This window comes from Protomyctophum bolini (genome assembly GCF_963924005.1).
Source record: "Protomyctophum bolini genome assembly, chromosome: 9".
Classification (NCBI taxonomy): domain Eukaryota; kingdom Metazoa; phylum Chordata; class Actinopteri; order Myctophiformes; family Myctophidae; genus Protomyctophum; species Protomyctophum bolini.
In genome coordinates, this window is record NC_137870.1 from 34,402,649 (window position 1) to 34,430,470 (window position 27,822).

General features: G+C 43.2%; 1 protein-coding gene across 2 annotated transcripts in view; it reads left to right on the forward strand.

Annotated features, from left to right (window-relative positions):
• Nucleotides 1–25,389, forward strand: part of ngef (neuronal guanine nucleotide exchange factor) — a 34,440-nt gene extending 9,051 nt beyond the window's left edge. Inside the window, exons 3-15 of one of the 2 annotated variants that reach the window (XM_080771715.1) lie at nt 205–486; nt 2,436–2,518; nt 6,117–6,382; nt 9,600–9,760; nt 10,192–10,344; nt 16,671–16,800; nt 17,547–17,621; nt 17,752–17,841; nt 18,607–18,779; nt 20,473–20,631; nt 21,335–21,414; nt 23,791–23,895; nt 24,152–25,389. In XM_080771715.1, the coding sequence (XP_080627841.1) occupies nt 205–486; nt 2,436–2,518; nt 6,117–6,382; nt 9,600–9,760; nt 10,192–10,344; nt 16,671–16,800; nt 17,547–17,621; nt 17,752–17,841; nt 18,607–18,779; nt 20,473–20,631; nt 21,335–21,414; nt 23,791–23,895; nt 24,152–24,393 (1,999 nt within the window). In that variant the 3' untranslated portion in view covers nt 24,394–25,389. The remainder of the gene's footprint in view (nt 1–204; nt 487–2,435; nt 2,519–6,116; nt 6,383–9,599; nt 9,761–10,191; nt 10,345–16,670; nt 16,801–17,546; nt 17,622–17,751; nt 17,842–18,606; nt 18,780–20,472; nt 20,632–21,334; nt 21,415–23,790; nt 23,896–24,151) is intronic. The other variant, XM_080771716.1, reaches the window with a different exon arrangement.
• The last annotated feature ends 2,433 nt before the right edge of the window (nt 25,390–27,822 follow it).

The window sequence follows — 27,822 nt, forward strand, 5'->3', positions numbered from 1 at the left end:
TCTATTGTGGTAGTGATGAAAGCTACAGCTAATTTCTTATATATGTGTGTTCAAAAGGGAAAAAAGGAAAAGAAAAGACAGATTTCGAGAGCACTTTCCCACAAATTCCCACAAGGAGAGACAGCTCCTGCTGGTGATGACAACTGTTCTGAAGTCTGGCGTTTGATTTTTCGTTTGTTTTGCTTTCTCTCTCCGCACATTCAGCCCGCCAGCCTCGCCACGACTTCATTCTGGACCTGTGTTGCCAAGCAACGGGAAACTGGGGAGCCCACGTTCACCTCACGGAGGACGGATGGATGCGAACACATCGCCTGCCTCTACCGCTGGCTGCAGTGCTGAGGGGCTCGTCGTCTACAGGACACATTTGTTACCCAACCGAGACATGGAGAGCCTCTCGGAGCGCACGGCCACCGCCTGCAGCGTGCAGGAGGTCGCAGGGGACCGTCGGAGCGCCGCGGTGGCTGACCCGGACGGCATCAAGCTCAGGTGAGGACAGAGTTATACAGTGGGTGGGGCTGGTGGCTGGGTTGTATTACTGTGTATATATATTATATAACGACAATCTATCACCAGTGAGTGATTGGCTAAATGCATGAATATTGATTCATGAATGATACTGCACTCAGGCTTGGTAGTGGAGCCTGCTGGCTACTGGTACTGTGGCACATGGCGCACTCTGTTGTGGTGTCCCGGGGGAAAGCTGAGCTTGAAGATAATTTGATGCAACGAGGATGAATAGAGGCACCAAATCTTGGAATTCTTGCTCATGGTTCATGCACCAACGTCAGGAGACATAATATAGAACGTTAATTGTACGCTAATGAGTTGACATTTTCTTACAACAGGCCTCTACTAGAGACACGGGCCAGGGCCCACGGGTCACGGGCCAGGCCAGCCCTGTGCCCTATAGACACAATGGTCGAAAGAGTTTAAAATGTTTATTTGTATTTATTGATACAGTTATACTGAAGTTTTATTGGTACTGTATGTTTGTCACCTGCCTCTGCAGTGCCTGCACTCCTCTCTAGATTGGAGGGTGCCAAGTACTGTAGAGGAGGGGGGGTGACTGTTCCTGTGTGTATTATGTTTGGTCTTTATGTTAGGCCCTGTGAATGAATTGGGCCTGTGAAATATGTTTGAGTGTATATTCCTCTAAAGTATAGTAGTGTGGAAGATTACTCGTGGTTGAGTCAATTGATTGCCACTTGCTGATTAGGGGATGGTTTGCCCCACCTGTATAAAAGCAGGATTGCCGCAGGTGCAGGCAGTTCAGTATTACCTGAGGCTATAGGAGAGACATCAGGGAGAGCTGCAAGCCAGGACCTCATCGAAGGTTAAATAGCCTCTCAAGATCTGTTGTGTTTTCTTAAAGTTTAGCCAGCAGGTGTATTTTGTTTCCTATTTTTGGAATGTTATTTTGGCCAGTATTTATTACTTTTTGTATTGTCACTGCACTTTGGAGGTAAATAAAATGCCTGAAATATGCTTGTGGGCCTGTCTACTCCCTGGAACGTCCGACCAACGGCCAGCATTATCACACAGTGAATGAGGATTGCAGCATTGCAGAAAGAAATATTTGACCACTTACAGCTGCTGAAAGTTGGGGTACCATTAACAACCAATATAAGGCAACTTTACCTAACTAAAATATCTACAATTCTACATGGACATGTTGTGAGCATGTAGATTGGCTATTTGAACGATTTAAAAATGTTTTTCAAAATAGTAAAAAAAAAAAGGCAAGGCAGTTTAGGGACTGACGAAAATATAGGGGCCCAAATGTCTTAGCCGATTTACAAGCTTTGTAGATCAGATTGAGGTTTTACGTCGGCTATTTTCGTAGAATGTTAGGGTTCAAGTCGTTAATCATTGGGTTATTATCATTTCCATAGTCATCTGACATGGTAGATCTGAAACCCAACTGTGAGATTTCTGTTAAAATATGAAAAATGTATCATAGTTGCGAAATGAATAATGGAACTGTCTGAATGATGCATGGTTTCAGCATTACACGTGACACAATGCCAGAACATACATATTTTACTGCCAGTCATGGTGGTATAGCACTGGTAGTATACCTGCAGCACGTACAGTTTAATTAGGCTACAGTTAGTTCTTGGAGTGTTCCCAAACAAGGACCCCCAAATAGCCATATCCTCTGACTGTGAAATGGCTTAAAAATAAATGAATATATAGCCAATCTAAGCTCACAGCGCATCAGCATGGAGCGACGCATTGTGAGCTCGATAGATCTGCTTTTTATGGTTTTTTAAATTAATATAAATATCAACATTCCCACAATAGGGCCTTTTCAACTGGCCTCACTGAGGACACTTAGGACTGTGGACAACCTCTGACTGAGTTAATGCAAACAGTGGGAGCTGATAGCAGTGAGATGTCATTTCTAACATAAACTATCTATCCGTCTCTTTCAGGATGGTGAGCAACGGTGAGGAGAGGCCTCCTCCGATGCAAATAGAGACGATCTGCCACACTCTCAACATCGTGAAAAATATTGGTAAGCAAATAATAGTCAGCCAATAGGAACGCAGCGTTACGGTAACATATGAATTCCACCTACACCACCTCCAGAGCTGCTGCTGTAATATCGCCAGCTCTCAATAGAATGCTGGAAAACACTCTCCCCCATATTATCTCTCTCTCACACGCATGCACACGCATGTTAATGCATGCACACACACGCACGTCGCACACACACACACACACACACACACACACACACACACACACACACACACACACACACACACACACACACACACACACACACACACATTTAGAACAAACATGGGAGAGTTCTCATTCTACTGCTTTGTCACCAAAATGTGGAATGCCCGGATGCATTACTGTAAATGATGCATTACTGTAAGTGATGCATTCCTGTAAATGATGTGTATCACTAGTTTCTTTCAAAATTGTCCTGGAATTTATTTTTATTAATACATTAATAATAATAATAATAATAATAAGGGTAATAATAATAATAATAATAATAATAAATTAACATTTATCAGGACACCAAAAGAGCAGGTAAATGAATATAAATCAGGCACAAGTCCAACCTAAACCTTGCTAACGGTTTGGCCCTCCATTTGGAGAGGCCGGCCATTTGAAGGCCTTTCAAAACTAACTTGTGCATGCGCCTAGGCTAGCAAAGATAGTTTACACACGCATGCATGCACACGCATGCACGGACGCACGCATGCACGCACGCACGCACGCGCACACACACACACACACACACACACACACACACACGTGCGCACACGCACACACACTGACACACACACACACACACACACACACACACACACACACACACACACACGCACACGCACACACTTATAAAAACAACTTATCATCAAGGTTCGTGCAACACAATGAACTGCGTTGATAAGGCTTACAGCAGCTCCAGTGAGTCGTGTCGATCACTGACACTCTCACTGCCTCTGTTTGTCAAGGTCGACTGCTTCTATGTGCTGATAGTACATTTGGTTTGGCATGGTCCGGCATGGCATTCCTACGCTAACCATACAGTGTGTTCACAATAAAAGTGGTTTATTATGTACAGGTTCCAATTCACAAGCTGCTGCAGCACACCTGTTTAACGAGTGGAAATAAACGGATGTGTCTTGACAAATATACGCATTCACAGAATAACTCCTTGAAAAGTGCTCATCAAAAACACGCTTGCTCGGTTACAAATATGTTTCGCTCTAGCCGCTGTGTGTGTGTGTGTGTGTGTGTGTGTGTGTGTGTGTGAATCTCTCTCTCTTATGTAATTCTGAGTCCAGCTTTATACGCCCACCCATGAGGCAATCTGCAGAATATGACTGAGGGAGCTTATGCAATTGCAATTGTTCAAAGTCAATTTGCCTCTCCTTTGCAAAAGAACAAACACACACACACACACACACACACACACACACACACACACACACACACACACACACACACACACACACACGCAGAGTTAGTGTCCGCCCTGCAAGCAGAGTCCTTATCAGTTTGCAAACACTCTTTCAACTGAAACTTGGCAAAGGAGAGGCTTGACTGTAAAAAAAAATATGTGCACATGCAGTGCTTCTAGCCCTATCATCTCCTCACAGTGTAGCACAACTTGGCTGTGTGTTGGTCGCGCGTGAATCTCGTTTGTGTCCGAGCATAGGCATGGTAACGCCCCGCCTGCCTGTGATGGCCTATACCGACACAGCCCGTCTTGAGTGTCCTCAAGACGGGCGGTGGATGCGAGGTTACTCCGTGGTGGGAAATAATACAAGTAGAGTAGTACGGCATGATACAAGAGAACTATAACTTGTAACTTTTATTTGTGTAGAAGAGGCAAACTAATATTGTTTATGCCGTTTGCTTTGATTGAATAATTGATTGAACATGCACTCCGTAATTAGTAATATGATTTGATTTGGGCATGTTCTAGTAGTTATCTAATACTATTTGTCACGGGGCAGCCCGTGCCCTATATATATATATTGTACAAATGACATTGTTATTATTCCACACAATGATTGCAAGAGGTTTAAATACGTATGTTTATATTTGTATTGAATGATACTGAAGTTGCATTGGTACTGTATGTTTGTCACCTGCCTCTCCTCTGCAGTGCTGGCACTCCTCTCTAGATTGGAGGGTGCCAAGTACTGTAGAGGAGGGGGGGTGACTGTTCCTGTGTGTATTATGTTTGCTCTTTATGTTAGGCCCTGTGAATGAATTGGGCCTGTGAAATAATGTTTGAGTGTATATTCCTCTAAAGTATAGTAGTGTGGAAGATTACTCGTAGGCCTTAGTAGGCCGTGTGGTTGAGTCAATTAATTGCCACTTGCTGATTAGGGGATGGTTTGCCCCACCTGTATAAAAGCAGGATTGCTGCAGGTGGAGGCAGTTCAGTCGTGAAAGAGCAACAGGTTAGAACTGTGAGCCAGCTAGGGCCTCATCGCAGGAGGCATTTAAGCCTGTAACAGCTACTGTTTGTTATTTTCTCAAGTGTTCATTTTGTTTCTTATATGTGGAACGTTATTTTGACCAGTAGTTATTATTTATTTTTGTATATATGTTGTATTTTGTATTTTGTATTATGTATATAAGTGTCTAAAGACACTTTTGGAGGTAATGTGTTTGGAGGTAATGTGTTTGTGGACCTGTCTACTCCTTGGAGGCTCCGACCATTGGCTGGCATTATCACACTAAAAAGGATAAAGATGAAGGGAAAATAGTTTACACATACAAACAAATTACACAATAATCAACACAAACACTTTATTTTAGGGTTATAGGCCAATCACAGGCAGGCAGGGCGTTACCATGCCTCAGCCATGCCTATGCTCGGATGCAAACGAGATTCACAAGTTGGTCGCGGAGTGGATGGCAGATAGTCAGATACTGGACACACTAAACAACCCTCTGTATCTAATATAAATGTATTGCTCTTCCATAAGGCAAGATCCAGGGCATAATGGATTATGGATAATCTTAAAGGAAATGACACCTGGCACACTGATTGGTTTAAGTTGCGTAACTTCCAAACCACACCTAATGCATATGTAATGGGTAGCAGAGGTGTTTTAAGGATTTAGGTGGTGGCATAAGATAGCCAGTTTAAAGTGGTAACGCCTCTCACACAATATGTAATCCCCAAATTAAGGAAAAAGGGCCCCTGTCGCAAAATAGAGCCCAAAATCTCTTTGCCGAAGGTCTACAAGTTCACACAGTATGTTTGTTCATAACATGCCCAGAGTAGGGATGCCAGGGCTCATGTGGTTGGTTGTGAGAAAAGTTCACCTTCTAACTTCAGTCAGCACTAAATCCTTCTGCCCAAATGTCATTGAGTCAACCCTTAGTGGTAAATTTAGCCGAATGTGAAACAAAATCCCATTGTTCTGATATGAGCAGATGATTAGGTTATTATTAGAGTGGAGGCTGTGTATTTCTCTGACAGCGTCAATGACGTCGTCCCACACGTCACGATTGACGATTACATCATTTATGGTTCAGTGTCTGCAAAAGTTTCCCTTCAGGCAAAGTGACCGCCCTGTGTGGAACAACGGCCATGACTTACGCTCTTACCTTCCTCCCCGTAGCGTTCTTCTACCAGGAGTACCGGGACACCTCCAAACAGCAGGAGATTGAACAGCGGCGACAGCGAGATGGCCTGACTCCAGGGGACTCCAACGAGGATGCGACATCAGACTCTGCGCTGACGGGCTCCGGGTCCATGTCTCCTCCGGCCCTGCAGCTACAGCTGAGGAACAGCGCGCAGTCGCTGAGCCTGTGGCAAAACCTGGAGGCCGTGCAGGACAGCGGCCTGCTCACCCAGCTGCCGCAGAGAGAGATCATCATGCAGGAGGTGAGGAGGCGCTGGTTATACCTGTTGCAAAAGAGTGAATGTTCAGCTGTCGGAAGGGCATTGGTAAAAGAAAGCACTGTCGATCCATTGGATGCTCTATAGTAAGCCAGAACTGTCCTCAGAGCGGCCCAGATCTTATACCTACACTCATTGCGACAAATCTACAAATCAAAGCGTGGCCGGCTACATTTCTTGCCGTTAAAGTAGGATTTGTTGGGAGAGATAGAGAAGGGGAGTGGAAATGGCGAAACAAAAACATGTGATTGATTGACGCTTCACTGCGTCTTTGGAGCGCTGACAAAAGGTTGAAGCCAGCACAATTTTTGTTTGTAGTGCGTCACGCCTGTCACACAGCAATACATTTCGGGCATGAATGTGTAGCTTCATGTTGTTGGCTTCCACTGAAAATGACTTGGCTAGAATAACCCATCGAACCTGGGTCCTTGTGCTTGCACTAACAGGGACCCCATCCAGGTGTTTCTAATACTGTAATCTAACCAGCTGCAAGGAAGCTATAACCATAGAACGTGTTAAACTACAACGGCAGTGAATATCCAAAGTATAAATTATCCTTAAAAGTCAGAAATAGTTACAATAGTTGTCTACTAGTGTCTCTTGGGGATACAGCATGATGTTTTGAGTATAAACACCTGCTGTGACTCATCCATTTCATTTAAAAGTCTTACTTGCGACAGATGAATTCCACAAATGCTGTTTCATTCTATTTAGTTTCAAATGCTATGGCTCAGGTATAGGCGGCGTAGGCCTATGTGTGCGGCGTGCGCACACATACGGGCCGTTGAGACTGGGAGCACCCACACTGTTGTGTGTCTTGTCTTGTCAACTAAATGGAAATTGGCATATTTCGGGCACAATTACGGATGGTGATGTACTCATAAAAGTGTATAGCAATTGTTACAATTGTGTTTTTATGTAGACACGCACACCAGTTCATTAATTATACCTGGATTTCATCTAACACCACCAGCCACCTGATCCAGCCCCTCCACTTCCTCCTATGACCACCCACCTGTCCCTCCCCCTTCCTTGTGAAAGGACTGTCCATGGCTCTGCCCAGTTGTTTACTAAATACATGGTCTATGGACAGCAATCAAATCTTTGCAGATTTGGTTACATTTGTATACTCTCATATTTACAGATATGTAGGCTATCTAAGGGTACATTAATTCAATCATTTTGCTCTGCAGTAGTGGTGAGTGTCTAGTCCCGTCTGGAACTGGAACCTCACCCTCCGCTGTATCTCCGAGAAGAGGTTCCGTACGAAGGTATCCGTGCATAGGTTGGAATGGGTAGAACCGGTCCAAAAGCAGTGGCGAAATCCTTTTTGCAGTTTGGTTTCCAAAAAGAAAAGGTATTTCTGACGAGCTACAGATGATACACTTAGGACAGGAAATTACTACAGGAAACTAGTTGGCCTCACTCCCCGAACCCCACCTCACCCCTGCCCACTTTGACCGGCTGGAATGGTTGACAGCATCTTGCAATGGGTCTGGTCCACAAGATTCGATACAGCACAGATACCCATGTACCTGTCTAAATACTTCCTTAATGTCAACGAAGTCCACACCCACAACACCAGAGGGAGTTCAACAAACCATGTGCAACCCAGATTCGACACAAAACAGGGACTAAATTCATTTCGCTCTTGTGTGGAACGCCCTACCAACAGTCATTAAGACATGCAATTCCCGTGACTCCTTCAAAACTCAAAACTGCTCTCAAAGGTCACCTACGGACAGCTGCAATTCGAAACTGGCCCCCATAAAATCTGAATCCCCCACCCACCCCTTTTCACCCTCACTGTATATGTTCTTTTCCCTTTTTACCTCCTCTATGATGATTTCCTGTTTTGACTATATAGTTGTGTATCCGTACGTCTAAATGTTTTGATGAATTGAAAATGGTGGGCCCTATTGTAAACAAGTGTATTAAATGCTTTATGGTGTTTGGGCAGCAGTGGCCGAACGGTTTGCGGAGCGGTCTTGATAACGGAAGGTCGCTAGTTCGTATCCCCGGACCGGCACGTTAAAATTACCACCGTTGAAGTGCCCTTGAGCAAGGCATTGAACCCCTACCATGAAATGTTCTATATGAGCAGGGCCTGGCTGTAAACAAGTTCTTGAGCTTAGTCCAGTTACCCTGGGTAAACATGGTAACTTTGCTTTGCTTTGCTTCATCCACTCACAGTTAACTTTTTTTTATTGAGTTGTACTTGAAATGTACTGTAATTCTGCAAACTGTCAATCAATCAATCAATCAATCAATCAATCAAAAGTACATGTTTTAGACCAGGGTGAAACCATAGACATACAGTATATAAAGGCTAGATGGCTCAAGGCGGAGTCTCTGACGTAGTTCACCCGGTGGCCATCTTGCTGAGGGGCTACAGTACAGTATGTTCTATGGCAGCTCAAATAGTCATAACTCCCTCAAATCTTGACGGATTTACAAACGGGTTGGTTTATTACAAACGTTGTCAACATGGCTATGATTCAGGATGCTTATCTGCTTAATGTTGTTTTTTATATGAACGTCGTATAAAAGTATGTGGTCGTCTCTGACGTTTATAACAAACCAAACCGTTTGAAAATCGGTTGAAAATTGTTTTTTTTGTATTTAGGCCACCACGTAGCAACGCCGCTCTCCATTGGCCAGAGCCATCTAGCCTTTCTTATATCTATGGGTGAAACAACCGCTTACATAGCTTATGAAGTCAGCCAGTAGTTTGTTATATATCTATGGGTGAAACAACCGCTTACATACGTAGCTTATGAAGTCAGCCAGTAGTTTGTTATATATCTATGGGTGAAACAACCGCTTACATAGCTTATGAAGTCAGCCAGTAGTTTGTTATATATCTATGGGTGAAACAACCGCTTACATACGTAGCTTATGAAGTCAGCCAGTAGTTTTTGTAGGAAGTTGCAGCCGGTGAGGCAACATTAGCGCCTCCCCTGGTGAGAATGTCGAATGAAGTCAGTTGGAAAATCTAATAATTAAGAAATACCATTACTTTTTGGAAACCATAGCAAAAAACACATTAACCACTTAAACCATCACACTTTGCCCTTGGACATAGGGCACGGTGTCCGTCTTTAAGCCTGTTATGAGTGGGGAGGAAGTGGAGCAGGTCACTGATTACTGCTTTCCAGTAAAAAACAAACCAAATGACGTTTCCTACCATTCTCTCTTTCAGGCCATGTTTGAGCTGGTGTCCTCCGAGGCGTCCTACTACAAGAGCCTGGAGGTTCTGGAGACCCACTTCCTGCGTAACCCTGTTTTGGTCAACACCCTCAACCAATCAGACATGCACTTCCTGTTCTCCAACATTGAGGATGTAATGAAGGCCAGTGAAAGGTAGGAACCTTGCGCTTTACCTTATTCACCACTTGAACCACTTGTGAGCTTGTATATCGGCTATTTTATGCGAAGAGATTTAGTGTTGAGATAAATACTAGAGCATCGACTATAGAGCCCCCGGGAAGAATAAGACTGTGGCCAGGGGCCCATTGGTGGGAAGCACTGTTTGGGGTTAAAGTGGTTAAAATACTGTGCCAGTTCAATCTTGTTTCCAGTGCGGTGTAAAGTTACTAAGTACATTTACAAAAGTACTGTACTTTAGTATTTCCAATTTTCAGTACTTTTACTTACTGTATACAGTACTCCACTACATCAAGGCAAATATTATATCATGTACACCCTATATACATTTTGGCCATTTGAAAATAGCCAAACGACAAGCTCCCCCGAACTCCCAGATGAAATTATGCTGTCTGCTGTTGCATTAGGTTCCTGATGGATCTGGAGAACAGAATAGAGCAGTCCATCCAGATTTCGGACGTGTGTGACATCGTCCAATACCATGCCAACAATCACTTCAACGTCTTCATCGCTTATGTCATCAACCAGGGATACCAGGAGAAGACATACCGGCGAATATTGTGGGTATCCCTTTCACGGAGTACGCACACGCAGTCACACGCACACACACACACACACACACACACACACACGCACGCACGCACGCACACACACACACACACACACACACACACACACACACACACACACACACACACACACACACACACACACACACACACACACACACACACACACCCTAAAAATCACACCTGTGTGATCTGAGCCGTGCAACTAGACATACTATATTACTGGTACTGTACTGTACTGTACTGTACTGTACTGTACTGTACTGTACTGTACTGTACTGTACTGTACTGTACTGTACTGTACTGTACTGTACTGTAGTGTTGAGAGAAGGCCCTCCTCCCTGGCTTGTGTGTGTGTGTGTGTGTGTGTGTGTGTGTGTGTGTCTCAGTGTCCCAATCAGGAGTCAAGCACATTTGTTGACTTAAGCAGGAGGGTGTGGCGTGTGTGTGTGTGTGCGTGTGCGTGCGTGCGTGCGTCCTGACTGACCCCAATTTCTGTTTGTGTGTGTGTATATGCGTGTCAATAGGTCATGCTACAAACAGACATTCCATGCTCCAAATGGATGAACGGACAGACATACAGACACGCCTCGTCCTTGGCGCGGCTGGTACCATTCAAAAATAGTTCATTGTAACATTTCCACAAACATATAGTGTGACATTCGTCATTTATTTTAGCATCAGAATCTAGTTTTTGTATGGTATGTGTGTTTGGAGACTGTTTGCATTGATCTAATGCCGGGTTGGGTTGTGTACTTGATATATATACTGTAATATACAATCATTTTGTTCATTACTGACACCCAAGTAGATTATATTTCTACACAAATCAGCTACCTGTCACCTTGTAGCGCTATTCCTAAATGCAAATGTGGAAAGTAATTTACTTAAGTACTGTACGCTGTATGTTAAGTAACATTTTGATATATTTGCAGTTTATTTCCAAATTCCAATACTTTTGCTTCTACTCCACTGCATCTTGGATCCAAATATTGTACTACTACTCCACTATATTTATTTGAAAACCTTAGTTACTAGTTTAGGTAAAACATTCTTTGAATGTACAAATGCTATGTTCTTTATACTACATTGGACACACAAAGTACAACAAATAATAGTACAAAAATAGACTAATGCATTGCAACTTTGAAGGATATAACCTCATTATCAGCTCTGTAGCAGTGGCCAGCAAACTGTGTTCTTCTGGATCGGACTAGTGAAGAAACACAGGCAAGGTTGCCGTATATTAGATTAGTCGATGGGTGGCTCTTTTCCAAGAGAGATTTTGCGCTCTCATTAGAAGGCGGGTGGGTGTAAGTGCCATCCAGCCGTTTCTCCATTTTCTTTGATAGTGTCCATGTCTCGGAGCCATAGAGTACAATCGGCTCGACGGTTGTCCTAAATATTTTTTACTTTGAACCTCTTACTAAGCTGGGACGACCAGATCTTATGCATGTCCTTGCAGGCTGACCAGGCCATACCCTTCCTAGTTTGAAAGTTCCTAGTCCTTTTGGGAAGAAGATATATGAACACAAATACTTGTAGTCCTCAACCTGTTTCAGAGGAGTGTTGTTAAGTGTTTTGATAACGTGGTTATTGTTGGATTTGCATATATTCCGTTTTTGTCTCGTTGAGATAAAGACCAACACGAGACTGAAGGAGAGCCTGAGTGTATACTCCAATGATTGACTGATAAGCGTGATGTCATCAGCGAAGTCAGTATCGGTTAGGTATTTATCAGGATGACGAGCTTCTGCTAGGGTTTAGTTGGTAGCCCTTATCATTGATAGTATTAACTGACATACGAAGATCATAATCAACAACAATAATAAATAGAAACGGGGCAAGTGTGTCGCCTTGGAGCTAGCAAGGATGGGGAATGATGGTGTTTCTCAGTCAGGAGTAATTTGGTCGCTGAGGTATTTGCATATAGAACTTTTATGGCATCATTTTGTCGGGGATACCTTTAAGAATTATCACAAAGTCTGCCTGTTAATTCATTGTCACAATCATGTGTCACAAACTCACAATTTACAAAACAGCTTGCACATGTTTGCTTTTGCATTGCAACCAGCTAATGTAATTATGATTACAATTAGACATGCTATACTATACCGCCTCATCAGGTGTTCCTGACATGAACAACTCACAGGATTGTGTGAGAGTCGGAGCGAGAGCATTTTGACATCAGTTTCCATCAACACTGCCTATTAAACTTTTACCAACTTTTGTCCATCAATGTTAGTCTGTACTTTCAGCACAGAACAGGTTTGCGGTTTATTTTGATTATATATTTTGGCTGTAAGGCTAAGGGAGTGGTTGGCGATGTGGTTGCTGTTTTCTCCTTTCTATACTTTTGACATCGTGCAGATCTGTTGTCATGTGAACCTGTGCCTATGCCTATCCATGCACTGGTAGTGTCACATGAAGGGTCTTGTGCCTGGGGATTCCATCTTCTTTGTATGGTTAGGTCTTGGTTTAAGCGCACCGTATGACTCTAAATCCGGTATGGCTGCAGCTTTGGCTCATTAGTGCCTGGAGAGTTCAGTCGGTAGAGTCACCCAAGCTGTGATACACAGCTTGGGTGGCCAAGGCGTGCTTGGAGCTGATGGTAGGTGTGACACAGCTCCACGTCAGCAAACCATCTAACAGGGTGCCTTGTAAAGGGAGGTAGACATCCTCGTTTCTTGGCTGATGCTGACAATAAGCAAGTCTGACCTATACTAACTTGGCTCATTAGCACAGGGCCAGGGGGCTTCAGCAGAACCCAAAGTGGCTGTCCATCAACTAAGAGGGAAGCCTGTACTCGCTACACTGAATACACTGGGTGCAACAATGTCACAACTTTCCTTTGAATAACAATCTGGTGATCTTCAGCTGTCTAAATGCTTACTGACAAATGTTCTCCATAAACAGAAAGAGAGAGAAAGAGAGAGAGCAGAATAGGGAGAGACAGAAAATGTGACATAATAGTGATGATCTTTCATCCCCTCATTTGTCGCTCTGTGTGAGTGTTTATTTTTTTTTAGCCCGCCAATGTTTTTGTAAATCTGTATTTTGAGCACAGAACAGGTTAGCTGTTGATTTGGATGGCTGTGATGTGCAAGGTGTGGTTGGTGATGAATGTAGCCTGAGTCCGCCGTCATCACTACCACATACCTGAGTGACACACAGTGACATTCCCACGGACTAATATAAGGGACAGACGCAAAGGAAAAATTAAATGGCAACCCCGCCCGTAAGCTCTGGAAAATATGACAAAAAGCAGCAATGGGTGTACGTATATGGTATTGGATATACGTGTGTGAGCAATAACATTTTAAGGTGTGTGTGTGTGTGTGTGTGTGTGTGTACACTTACAGTATGTGCACAGGGTAATTCATACTACCACTATTGTTCTCTGCACCGTTGATTTATTCTCCATCCTATGATGTGTTGCACGCTCGCATTGTGAGCTTGTAGATTAGTTTTAGTATGCGACATACGATAAATCCAAGCCCCCAGAAGGGCTGGCCAACGTTGAAGCTGCCACTACATACTGTCCAAGAGTGGAACTGCAGCACGTTCATGGAGGTGGGCGGACGTTCAGTGACGTCATGTGCGTAACATGCGTCAACCCTGACTTCAAATTTAAGACCGCTCTCAACTTCCGCTCGCTCGAGCCAATGAGTTATAATGGTACTTCCGGCAGTCTTCTGGGTGCTTCAAAACGCCACTGAGCAACTTCCATTGAAATGCATAGCAGACTGTCGCTCCGGTCCTCCCTCTATCCTTCATAACTCTATGGATAAATCAGGCTTGTAGTTAGCTAATTAATTACTGCTTTGGTGTAGCAGTTAAGTGGCAAAGCCAGAAATCAGTGGTGGAAAGTATATCCACAACTCAGAGGCTGTACATTTATGTACTATACTATTTACTATACTGTACATTCATTTGTAACTTTAGTTACAAGTTACTTTGCAGATTTAGATAATTACCAGTAAGACGCCTGAGGGCGATAAGCGTGTACACGCATCTGCCTGGGTGACTCACTGGCGCTTTGGCATGTATTGGCACTTTATTAACTTGCACAGTCATGATTTTATTGTTGAATACCGTTTCCTGTTTAGCTGAGATGGCCACGCAGCCAACGAGTTCCACCTGGGGAAATGCTTGGTGATTAACAAACATGAGGGGCAAGTGCAATGTGGGTTATAGATTCAATATGTTTGGGAAGTGCAATAAGGTGGAGTTCTATTGTTGAGGTTTGATTGAATGCCTAACAATTGCCTGTGATGTGTTCAGTAAGGATTGGGCTGGACCATGTCAGGATAGCAGGGGGCGTTAAGATGTGCTTTTGGGATTGCTTATTTATGTTGTTGTGAAGGATTTATAAATGGTATAGACTATTCTCATTATCTCCAGCGCTAATATGGTATCTAATTCTTCGCATTCGGGTTCTTGGAAACGCCCCCCAGCCACTGCGTTAGTTTTACTGAGGTTAGGTTTAGGTATAGTTTACTGAGGTTAGGTTTAGGTATAGTTTTACTGAGGTTAAGGTTAGGGTTAGGTTTAGGTATAGTTTTACTGAGGTTAGGGCTAGGGTTAGGTAGGTTTAGGTATAGTTTTACTGAGGTTAAGGTTAGGGTTAGGTTTAGGTGTAGGCTGTCAATCACAGCGACTGGCCAGTCACAGCGCACCCTCTACGTCACTCTGTACTCAACCCGAGGAAGTTTGCCAGTGAACTGAAGTCTGTGCTGGGAGTAGAGAGATTCCTGCATTTATGCCAGTTGGTAGTGCTCCTTTGGTGAAAAACATACCATTGGAATTACCTTTACCAATGCCTCTGTACTGTTTCTCCAGACACGGTCATTCCTACACCTTTAGAATTTTGCTGTTCTAAATAGTTGTTCTACAAGCTCACAACGCATCACAATGCGACATGTTGTGCATGAGCTTGTAGATCTACTGTTTTTGATGCCAATACATTTGTAATTTGACTCTAGTAAACTTTTGAATACAGGCCTTTGACTTATAGGTACCTGCCTCGACACCTGCCAGAAACACAATCATAATGTCATAAAATCAACATCATTGCAGGTCCACGGTCCACTCTGATCATGTGAGGTGCTGCAAGGTGTTACAGGGCTTTGTGTCCCCTACAACACGGGAGAGGAAACTCCATGACCTCCATGTGTATACCGTCACCAGATACTCCAAGTCTGAAACTGGCTGATATCACATTCTGACCTAGAACGTTGTGTCACACACTTCACATAAAGTCATGTCAGGATTGTCAGCTCTGCATGGATATCAATGAGGCACACACACACACACACACACACACACACACACACACACACACACACACACACACACACACACACACACACACACACACACACATACCTAGTGACTTGACTACAGTAGTTGTAGCCTTGTGTTTGTCTCGGAAGCAGCTGCTTTCATTGGCTGCTGCTGCTGTATTGTTGTGGTATTTTCTCACCCATGAAGGCTTCTTAAGAGGTTTTCAGTGCTGCTCATTCCACTGCAGATTATTTACAGACTGCACGTCACAAAGCAAAAGGCGATTGCCCCCCCCTCTCTCTCCCAAGCAACATTGCAGACAGTAAAACCCAGAGGGAGTACTCTCATGATAAACTTTCATGGTGGGCTTGGTGGCTCTTGTAGCATTTGTGGAGGTGTCCCCCTTGTGGTCAGACAAATACATTGCAAAGCAGTGGTTGTGGGGATTTTGTGTGTTTTTGCGCTGTGCTAAACGATCCAACGTGTTTCTTTGTGTGCCCCCGGCCGTGACGTTTATGTCTTCCAAGTCAATGGCAAAATGTATTTATTCTGTATAAACTTTTTATTCCGTATACAGTAATAGATGACGTTCTCATCATCATACATCATCATCATAATAAAAGGCACCGCTCACTTCACACAAGGGTGATTTTTGAGGGGCCCTAGCCCCTCCTATATACAGCTTTTGTCCTGTCACGTTTCATAATTTGCCATTGATTGATGGAGAAATTAGGTCAATTAGGTTGGATCGCTTTTGGAACACACACACACACACACACACGCACGCACACACACACACACACACACACACACACACACACACACACACACACACACACACACACACACACACACACACACACACACACACACACACACACACACACAGCACAGTACTCCTACTACTCTAGTCTCTCTACCCTATAACCTTCACAAAAGAGTCGAACTAGAGGGATACCTGAGAAGACACGTCTGCTTTCTGCTGTTAAACAACCGAGCATCTCCACTGATCATTCCTGTGTTTTGTCCAGACAGGGAAACCAGGCATTTCGTGAGGCCATGGCTGCGCTGGAGAACCAGCCTAGAGTCCGAGGTCTGTCCTTCACCTCCTTCCTCATCCTCCCCTTCCAGAGGATCACCAGGCTCAAGCTACTCGTACAGGTGAGTACAGTACTGAAGCTTTTCAATGTGAGGCGTGGGGAATTTGACAAACATCATATAATATGACAGGAGGCAGTAGCCGAGTGGCTAAGTGGCGAGTCGCTCTAGTGAACAGAAAATACATTTTCAGGTTGGGATACTTCATCCAATTAGAAGCCCACAAAGAGGCAGTTCATATCATGTTCACATGTGTGGCGCACGACGCACGTGCAACCTGTGAACATGATACTTCTTCGCAGGGACGGATTAACCCCCATGAGGGCCCTTGGGCCGCTAATTTCTTTGGGGCCCCCATAGCGCTCATGCGCAAGAATACTTTGTGTTTCTTCGTGTTTGTAACAACTTTTTGACCTAAATTGACCCAATTTCCCCGAAGGGCCCCTGGGCCACAGCCCTAATGGTCCAATTTTGCCCTGCTTCTTCGTGGAGCGATTTAACACTTTTTTGAGTGGTGCAACCACTCCAAGGAACAGCAATGTCCGTGTTCACCTATGTGTTCACCTATGTGGCCATGAGCAAACAGAGAGAGAGAGATAGTATTAGTGCTGCACTGTTGCTAATGAGAGAGAGGAGAGAGGGGGGGGGGGGGAGAGGGGAGTTGCACCACTCAGTTCACACAGGTGTGATTTTTTTTAAATATAAAAAGTATAACATTTTCACTTTGAAAATGTTCATGTATAATGCTCAAGGTTCAAAGTGTTTTTGTCTGTTTTGAATTTTTTTAAATGTGTGTTTTCTTTGTACAGAACATCCTAAAAAAGGTAGAGGTGAACTCTGAGAGGGAGCACAACGCAATCAAAGCACATCAGCTATTGGAGAAGGTAAATAGCCATCAAGCAGTGGTGGAAAGTAACTAAGTACTGTACTTGTACTCAAGTGCTGTACTTACAGTAAGTGCAATTTTGAGTGTATGATTAATTTCCTAATGGTGTGAATTTCTGTCCACAACAGATTGTGTATGAGTGTAATGAGGGGGTGAGGAAGATGAGTCGCACAGAGGAGCTCATCACAATCGACAAAACACTCGAATTTAAATCCAAGGTATTCATGTCAAAACACATTTCATACAGTCACACACAATCATCCACAAAGTCAATCTCGCTTGCAACTAATTACATAAGTATAACGTCCTCAGCTAAGAGAGATCAAAGTCATCTTATCTAATAATAAAACGTTCTAGATGTAACCTTTAAACATTGGGCTCGATCTGCAGTATATGGTTTAAGTATATGCACCTGCTCAAAAAAGACTAACACAATTTGCCAAATATCTATATGGATATCTGTGATTATATAGGCTACTGTACGGCAATGTTTCCCAAACAGTGGGTAAGTAAGTACCTATTTGTGGGCGGTGGACATTTTTTTGTTGGATCCCTATATTTTTTGTTTTCTACATTTTGTTTTTAATTATTATTATTTCAAAAACATTTTCAAAAAACATTCCCAAGAAAATCAAGAATTAAAAACCAAATTCAATTATTTCTTTCCCAGTAATTTCATGAAGACATTTCAGAAAACAAATGTTAGTAGTGAGTAAGTAATGAAAGTAATAAAAGTAGTGAAAATAGCTGATCTACGACTACAAGTGACGCGTTGTGAGCTTGTATCTGCTATTTTCACTTTTTCAGTCTACTTTATTTTTTCGGGTCTTGAGCTAAAACGTTTTGGAACCACTGCTGTACTGTAATAGACTGAATAATATATTATATGAATCGGCTATGTATCTGTGAACATTATTAAACTATCCTAGCAAACCTTTTCTTTTAACACTGAACTTATTATGGTCTGTTATTAACCATTGCAGTCCGTGGCTATCATCTCTCACTCCCGCTGGCTCCTGAGGAAGGGTGAAGTGCAGCAGATGAATGGACCCAAGAGCACTCGAACCATGCGTAGCCGCAAGCTCTACCACCCAGTCTACCTGTTCCTGTTCAACAACCTGCTGCTCATCACCAAGCGCCTCTCCAGGTTGGCAGGGTAACCAAATGTGCCGCCAATTCATTTGCAAAAAGGAAACGTTAATCAAGCCTGTTCAAAAGAATAAATATAAAAAAGTTGGATGCACCTGGGACGTATCCTCAGTGATGTATCTCAAGGTCATCGGGGTTTCGGGTCTCTCAAACATCATACCCCTCACTCAGGTGACCCAGCCGGGGTGATCAAGTCCCGACTTACAGTACGTCCCAGTTGCTACAGTACCCTCAATCAGTCCCATTAGGGAAAAACCAGGGCCACACAAACCAGACTCCCAGGACCTGCAGGCACTTCATTCAGGATTGGTGGATTATAATGGCCCTCCTGAAGGCCTCACCGAGGGTTTCTTCACGGAGGTCACAGGCTGGGGCGCTAACCCATACTGCTCACCCGGGTGCCGTCTACATTCCGGCTGTCACCCGTCTCTCCGGTGGTCACTCACCAGACTATACCTGGTTGTCACATCTATTCTATGAGTCACTATAAATAGAATAACTTAAACTATAACTAAAACACATCGCATGGATGCACCTGGGACGTATCCTCAGTGATGTATACCAATAAAACAATAAATATGTTTTATAAATATTTCTAAAAGGTGTTTGAACAGCTACATCTGCCCGCCCCAACATTCAGTTGAGCGGTTCTGTGTAGAGGTGTGAAGGAGGTCCTCCCCCAAACCCTCATAAACTCTGTATAAAGAAATAGAAATCCAAGGATACTTATATTAGACTAGGATCTCTAGGACTATGCTTTGCTTCCTGTCTAGGGTCCTCGTACGTCTCACCAGACTGTTTGTCTGCGGTGTGAATGCGTCCGTCCCTTGTCCACACTTGGCCTTATACTCTGGTGTATTTGAGTTAAGCTAGGTGGTTCACTGGTTTGTTTGAGCCTTCTCTGCATCTGTGTCACATGTCCTTGTCATTGCCCTCCTCAGCTGTCCCTCCAGCGTCACCGACCTTCCTCAGTTGCCACACAGGCTTTCCTTGAATAATTCACTGGTTGGGGAGTTCAGTTTGTAAATACGTCAAAGATTGATTATAATCCTTTTCTAATGGATAAAGCCTTGGCCAATATTGTACTCCAAGTACAGTACTGGCCACACAGTGTACATCTTTCTAGAAGCTTCCTCCACTTGTGATTTCATCACTGTGTGCAATTCCACTCTGCTATATACCTGTATGGTCACATTTTCTAAACATCTCATTTTAAAGGTACCTTTTAAAGGGAGGGTATAAGTGATATTTTTTGTCAACAATGTAAGTGTTAAATGGCTCCATATTCTGATAGTACTCATTGATATAAAATATTTGTTCGGCAACAGCAGTGTCCCTATCTCTCCAGTTCTTTAGTAAGCAGAAAATGCATTTTCAGGTCGGGATATATATTTCATCCAATCAGGAGAAAGAACTTGCACAGGAAATACAAATAAAAAAATAAAACAATAAATGGGTACTCTTTCCTGATTGGCTTCTGTTTATTAAAGAGGTGGAGAGATGGTGAGACTATTGAACAAACACTATCAATCAAACTTGAAAGAAAGATAAAAAACATTTTGTTTTAATCCAAAACATCACTTATCCTCAGTCATTTCCATATAATGATATGAAAAAGGAAAGTGATATGTTTTGTTTAGACATTGAGTAGTATTTAAATATCAGAGGTTGTTCCTTAACTGTTGCCCTACCTTTAATAGCGGGGAGAAGTTCCAGGTCATTGACTGGTGCACACGTGCCATGTTGAGGACTGAAGACTGCGAGGACCAGGGCCAGCAGCTGGCAAACGTCTTCAATCTGAAGCTCCTGGAGAACCAGGAAGAACGTCCCGTCAGTTACTTGCTGAAGACCACCAGCATGTGAGTATCTGGAGCAACACCGCAAACCTCAGTCTGCAAAGCTAGGGTTGCCAACTACATGAAAAAGGACTTCTTGTAAATGAAGTTTAATGTTTGTATACCATTAAGACTACAAATGCTTTTAAATCAGTAGTTCTCAAACCTTTTCGTGTCAAGGACCCCCAAAATGATGAATGATGAATTTGGCCTCCTTACCCCTCCTTACCTTCTGTTTGTTCATTGATTCCCCAAAAAATAATAAACAAAGTGTGTCCCTTATAATAGGGGATGATACATATTTCAAGGGACGTTTGGCAGAATGGCAACCCTATAGCAACAAGTCAATAACTCATTGGTTCTCAACCAGTGGCCCTTGAGCCTTGAGGGGGTTCCATGTGGTCCCCAGCTAAATGATGTAGAGTTGGTAACCAATTGGACCCTTAAATAAAATTATTGTTAAAGATCTGCATTACTTAATTTACAAGAAGTCTACACAACCAGAGAATGTAGAATGTTGTCTCTCCTAATGGTACCAACATACAGCATGCAATTGTGGACAAAATCATAACGACAAAATAGTCTTTGGCATGAGAGGTTAAATCTCATCAAATGGTGGTCCGTGGCTCAAATTCTGTATAAATAATGGACCTTGGTATGAAAATGGTTGGAAATCCCTGCAATAACTGGCTAGTATTGATCAATCCCAAATGTCTGACATTGACAGGAGCGAAAAGCTGCGGTGGATTTGTGCTCTCACTCCCAACCGACGCACACGCTTTATGTCGACCAGTGCCCATCAACCAGGTGAGATATAGTGTTATATTGACCAGTGCCCATCAACCAGGTGAGATATAGTGTTATATTGACCAGTGCCCATCAACCAGGTGAGATATAGTGTTATATTGACCAGTGCCCATCAACCAGGTGAGATATAGTGTTATATTGACCAGTGCCCATCAACCAGGTGAGATATAGTGTTATATTGACCAGTGCCCATCAACCAGGTGAGATATAGTGTTATATTGACCAGTGCCCATCAACCAGGTGAGATATAGTGTTATATTGACCAGTGCCCATCAACCAGGTGAGATATAGTGTTATATTGACCAGTGCCCATCAACCAGGTGAGATATAGTGTTATATTGACCAGTGCCCATCAACCAGGTGAGATATAGTGTTATATTGACCAGTGCCCATCAACCAGGTGAGATATAGTGTTATATTGACCAGTGCCCATCAACCAGGTGAGATATAGTGTTATATTGACCAGTGCCCATCAACCAGGTGAGATATAGTGTTATATTGACCAGTGCCCATCAACCAGGTGAGATATAGTGTTATATTGACCAGTGCCCATCAACCAGGTGAGATATAGTGTTATATTGACCAGTGCCCATCAACCAGGTGAGATATAGTGTTATATTGACCAGTGCCCATCAACCAGGTGAGATATAGTGTTATATTGACCAGTGCCCATCAACCAGGTGAGATATAGTGTTATATTGACCAGTGCCCATCAACCAGGTGAGATATAGTGTTATATTGACCAGTGCCCATCAACCAGGTGAGATATAGTGTTATATTGACCAGTGCCCATCAACCAGGTGAGATATAGTGTTATATTGACCAGTGCCCATCAACCAGGTGAGATATAGTGTTATATTGACCAGTGCCCATCAACCAGGTGAGATATAGTGTTATATTGACCAGTGCCCATCAACCAGGTGAGATATAGTGTTATATTGACCAGTGCCCATCAACCAGGTGAGATATAGTGTTATATTGACCAGTGCCCATCAACCAGGTGAGATATAGTGTTATATTGACCAGTGCCCATCAACCAGGTGAGATATAGTGTTATATTGACCAGTGCCCATCAACCAGGTGAGATATAGTGTTATATTGACCAGTGCCCATCAACCAGGTGAGAGACACTAGTGTTGTTATGTCGACCAGTGCCCATCAACCAGGTGAGATATAGTGTTATATTGACCAGTGCCCATCAACCAGGTGAGATATAGTGTTATATTGACCAGTGCCCATCAACCAGGTGAGATATAGTGTTATATTGACCAGTGCCCATCAACCAGGTGAGATATAGTGTTATATTGACCAGTGCCCATCAACCAGGTGAGATATAGTGTTATATTGACCAGTGCCCATCAACCAGGTGAGAGACACTAGTGTTGTTATGTCGACCAGTGCCCATCAACCAGGTGAGAGACACTAGTGTTGCTTTTGACAGCAAAGTTTGATTTAGTTTTAGTCATGACTTTTGAATACATTTTAATTTAGATTTAGTCACATTTTAGTCAGCTGAAATGTTTTAGTGTTAGTCTGGTTTTAGTCAACTAAATATCACAAGATTTTAGTATACTAAATCTACAGTTGATTTAGTTGACTAAAATGTATATATAATATACATATTTTAAATCACATATTTAAGAACACAAGGGGCACAGTCATTTTATCTATAATATGCAGATATAAGTGCCCAGCGCCCGCGGAAGGCCAAAGGGACCCACCGCATGGCACCGCAGTATCAAGAGCAGCACCACCAGGCTAAGGAACAGTTTCCACCCGACAGCCGTCAGATTGCTGAAGCACGACATGAGTCTGCCATCAGGACGCTGAGCAAGGCATGGGTGTTGCTCGGCGGCCTGATGACAGGCTGGCCTTAGACCTTCTTTTTGCTCACCCTGAACCTACTGTGTATTATACTAGGGACTATAGTTGACCTGGACTTTAGCTCTTCTTGAGCCACGTTGCACCTTGAATAATGTGGCACCTTGAAATAATGTCCTGCACCTTATTTTCAGTATTTTCAGCTTGTAAATAAGATAAGCGAGACCCTATATGGTTGTGCCGTTTGTGAAACAAGCTTGGAAATATCTGGAAACCCCTTGTATTGTAAATTAGCTATGGGAGACCCTACGAGTGTGCTGTTTGTGTGGAACGAGCTTCTACATTTTCTTTCTTGCCTACTGCCTAGATCTCCTACCCCCTCCACCCCCCCCCCTCTCTCATTCCCTTTCTTTGTTTTCTTGGAAAAATAACACAATGGGAACTATATGGCATAAAATTTAATTTCACCCACTTTTTACCTGGTTTAAACTGTGATGTGACAAAAAAGGATTATTGTGATTCTCTTCTGAATGCTAATTGTGTGGTGTTTATCAGACTCTCCACAGGTACAGTGCATTCAGTCATACTCATCTCAGGAACCAGATGAACTTTCCATTGAAATGGCTGACATCCTGAATATCCTGGAGAAAACAGATGACGGTGGGTACACACTGTATACTCTTGGATCTCATTACTGACAACTTTAACCACTTAAACGCAGTGGTGGACATTTACTTAAGTACAATCTGAGGTATTTGTACTCCACTTTAGTATTTCCAATTTCCAACACTTTTACTTCTACTCCACTACATCTCAGAACCAAATGTTGTACTTTTACTCCACTACATTTACAGTATTTTAAAACGTACTTTGTAGACTTTGATTATTATTACAAAACAAACATTTCTCCCTCCAGGCTGGATGATGGGCGAGAGGCTCCACGACGGGGAGAGGGGCTGGTTCCCCACCCGAGTCGTAGAGACCATTCAGAGCAAGGAGGTTCGGGCTCAGAACCTGAGGGAGGTCCAGAGGATCCACCTGGCCCAGGGCGGGGGTGCTCCGACTGGGGCCAGGATGGGCTACAGGGGGGCCAGCCGCAACCCAAAGACCTCCAGTTACACTGGCACTTTCACAGATCAAGTGGAGAACGTGGAGTGAAGCGTTGGGAGAATAAACAAGAGACGTATTCGTTGAGGGCAAAAATGAATTATTGCACGACTCCAGCCCCCCCGCGGGATCACAGCGAACCAAGTGCAGTGACATCACTCTGTTCACATTTCTTCAGAGTGCCAGAGACTGGAATCTCGGGCATCTCGGAATAGACTAAAAAGAACTCGAGGATAGACGGAAAAGAACTTGAGGAATTTGGGCTCCTTGAAACCTGCATGCTTAATAATGTCAAATGAACTTCCATTAACATCTGTGCGGCCAGTGAGGCCAGTGTGGTCTGTGTCATGGAGAGTAGAACGGAGCTCGGTTAGGCAAGGAGCTACTCGATCCTGATGGAACCCAAGAGAACCATGAAGGTTCTTGAGGAGATTAGCATGTGAATGTACTGTAACCACGCCTCAATTGCATGGGTGTATTGTATCTGAAAAAAATAATAATAATAAAGAATGACGCGCTTTACTTGAGAATCAAATCCCTTTGAGCAATGACGTGTAAATCTCCTTGTAAGCCAGAGGTAAAAAATACAATAAAATACTGGCATTGAATGGAAATTAGACGGTGAATGTATCATAAATTGTTTAGTAACAAGTAATGCAACGGTCAAGGTTGTGTAACTGGAATGGGAAAGATGAACATGGCTTTTGGGGCCGGATCCCACGCCAACTTTGATATACAGCGCGCGCACACACACACACACACACACACACACACACACACACACACACACACACACACACACACACACACACACACAGCTGGGACAAATCCTGTGCAACCAGTTCAACACAAGAAAACATGCCACACACCTGTTGCATGTGCACAAAATAGCACAGTGGAACTGGGACAGCAGAATGAAAAAGCATGGCAGTGAAACCTGTGTATGTGTAAATGTGTACATTGTAAGCCTTCGATGTTCAAAGTGATGAGCTAATAATTTCTGAATAATTGTCTCATTTCATTTTGTAAGGATTAATTTATTGTTAATAAAAATGAATCAGAAATGTGCATGGTGGAGGACTCTTAAGTACTTATAGGGTCAACATTTCAGAGCAATGGAGAGTGTGGAAAACTGAGACTGAGATTGTTGCACACAGAGGAGGGATAGTGAGTATATTGGTAGAAGGATGTTGAGGTTGGAACTGGCAGGCAGGAGGCCTGCCCTAGAGGAAGACCAAAGAGAAGATTTAGGGATGTAGTGAAAGAGAGAGAAGGAGGCAGATGAGTCCCTGTGACGACCCCGCCCTGAAGGGAAAAGCTGAAAGGAAAAGAAGACCTCAAATTGCCAAGTATTGCTGTACTTAAATTTTTTATTATTATTATTATTGTAGTAGTAGTAGTAGTATATTTAATGTTAATTAATTGAAGAAAATCGTTAAATGATATAAAACAGTTTTACTCAATTTGTATCCATAGACCAAACTGTTTTTGAAACACTGCTGCCCCACAGTGGACATTTAAGGCAAGTATGTACTAGCCTACAGTAGTGGACAGAGCTGGTTTCACATGCTATGGTCCAGTCAGTCACACTGTAATTGTAATGTTATACCTGTATGTTGTCAAAAGGTGATCAATGATGCTTTAGATTAGAATGTTTAATTGATCTTTCTTACTTGAGGAGCAACCCAAAAAGCTACAGACTGGTATAACCTAGCTGCAAGGAGACAGTGGGGGCTGGCTGTAGCATGCCACTTGGACACAGCTAGGCCGCTGAGGCCGGGGTCTGATCAGCCTTGCGGTTGAAGAGCATGTCTGTTGCAAGGCCAAGAAACATCCAATGATTCCAGATTACAATTGGAAGTCTGATGATGTGTGCATTTTGCATATTATGATTGTCTGCTTGGTGAAGGATGAATGAATAATACAGCTCACTATGGCTGATGTGTCCACGTGAAACTGATTACACCTGCACTCAAGTGTTTACCTGTGATAGGGAACAATAATATTCGTATTTTTGTAACAGAGTGGTCCTCTGTTACTTAAATTGCACAGCATATTGGCACTTTATTAACTTGCACAGTTGTATTTTGCAGTGTTTAGCTGAGATGGCCACTCAGCTAACGAGTTCCACCTGGGGAAATGTTTGGTCATTAACAATTATAGATTCAATATGTTTGGGAAGTGCAATAATGTGGAGTTCTATTGTTGAGGTTTGATTGAATGCCTAATAATTGCCTGTGATGTGTTTCAGTAAGGATTGGGCTGGACCATGTCAGGATAGCAGGGGGGGGGGTTAAGATGTGATTGCTTATTTATGTTGTAATGTGAAGGACTTATTATATAAGTTGTATAGTTCATGTAGTTCACAGAAACGTGTAACATTTGTATGGTTTAAGGTTATTTATTTATATGTATTTATTGTATGCTTATTTATGGTATATTCTCATTTGAAGACACCCTGTAAATGGTATAGTCCATTCTCATTATCTCCAGCTGGGTATAAAAGGCTGCCATTTTGCAGGTGAACTAAAGTCTGTGCTGGGAGTAGAAAACTTCTTGTATTTATGCTTTATGTTTGTAATGCTCATTTGGCGAATAAACCTATCATTGGTTAACCTTTACCAATGCCTCTGTACTGTTTCTCCAGCCACTAACACGGTCATTCCTACAATTGGTGGCAGTGGTGGGATCCCTCCCGTGCACAGTACAGAGGCTATGTAAAGAGTTGCAAGGAGGAAAGACGAAGAGGAGCCACCAGAGGCCGGAGTAGGTCATTAGCTGACCCAGAGGCCATGGCAGTGTTGAATCCAGAGGGAGGGCTGGAGGACCGGGCTGAGAGGTGGAGGTCTGTTGTCCGGACACAGGCAGCCAGAGACCAGCCCATGGAGAAAGAGCCAGCCAGAGACCAGCCCAATCAATCCCATGGAAGAAGAGCTCTCATGATGGCAGCACCAGCTCCAGCAGCGCCACCTGCAAAGACTGACGGGGAGGCCAGGGTGAGCAGACCCCAGAGTGAGCCACAAGCTGCTCCAACTGTCTGTAAACTGTAAATGTCCATTCTCATTATCTCCAGCTGGGTATAAAAGGCTGCCATTTTGCAGGCGAACTAAAGTCTGTGCTGGGAGTAGAGAGCTTCTTGTATTTATGCCGGTTTGAGTGGGAAAGTAATTTGCTAGCTCCCTGTTGTATAGTGGTCAGATAGACGTTTTGCCTTTTCATATAGCTCATCGTCGCCTGCATGCTGGAGGGTCATGGGTTGCAGAGCCTCAAACATGAGAGAGGTCTCGCGTATACAGTATACTAATGAATCTTTGGGACAGCTGGTTCCTGGTTGATTATGTCCAGATTGGCATTGAAAATATTAACTCTGAAATAGCTTTCTGCATTGGATAGTCGCTCATCACAGCTCGTCAGAATGTTTAGATGTTTAAAAGTACAGGAAAACTCTCAAAGTACAGGTGAAAATATAGTACAGGTAAA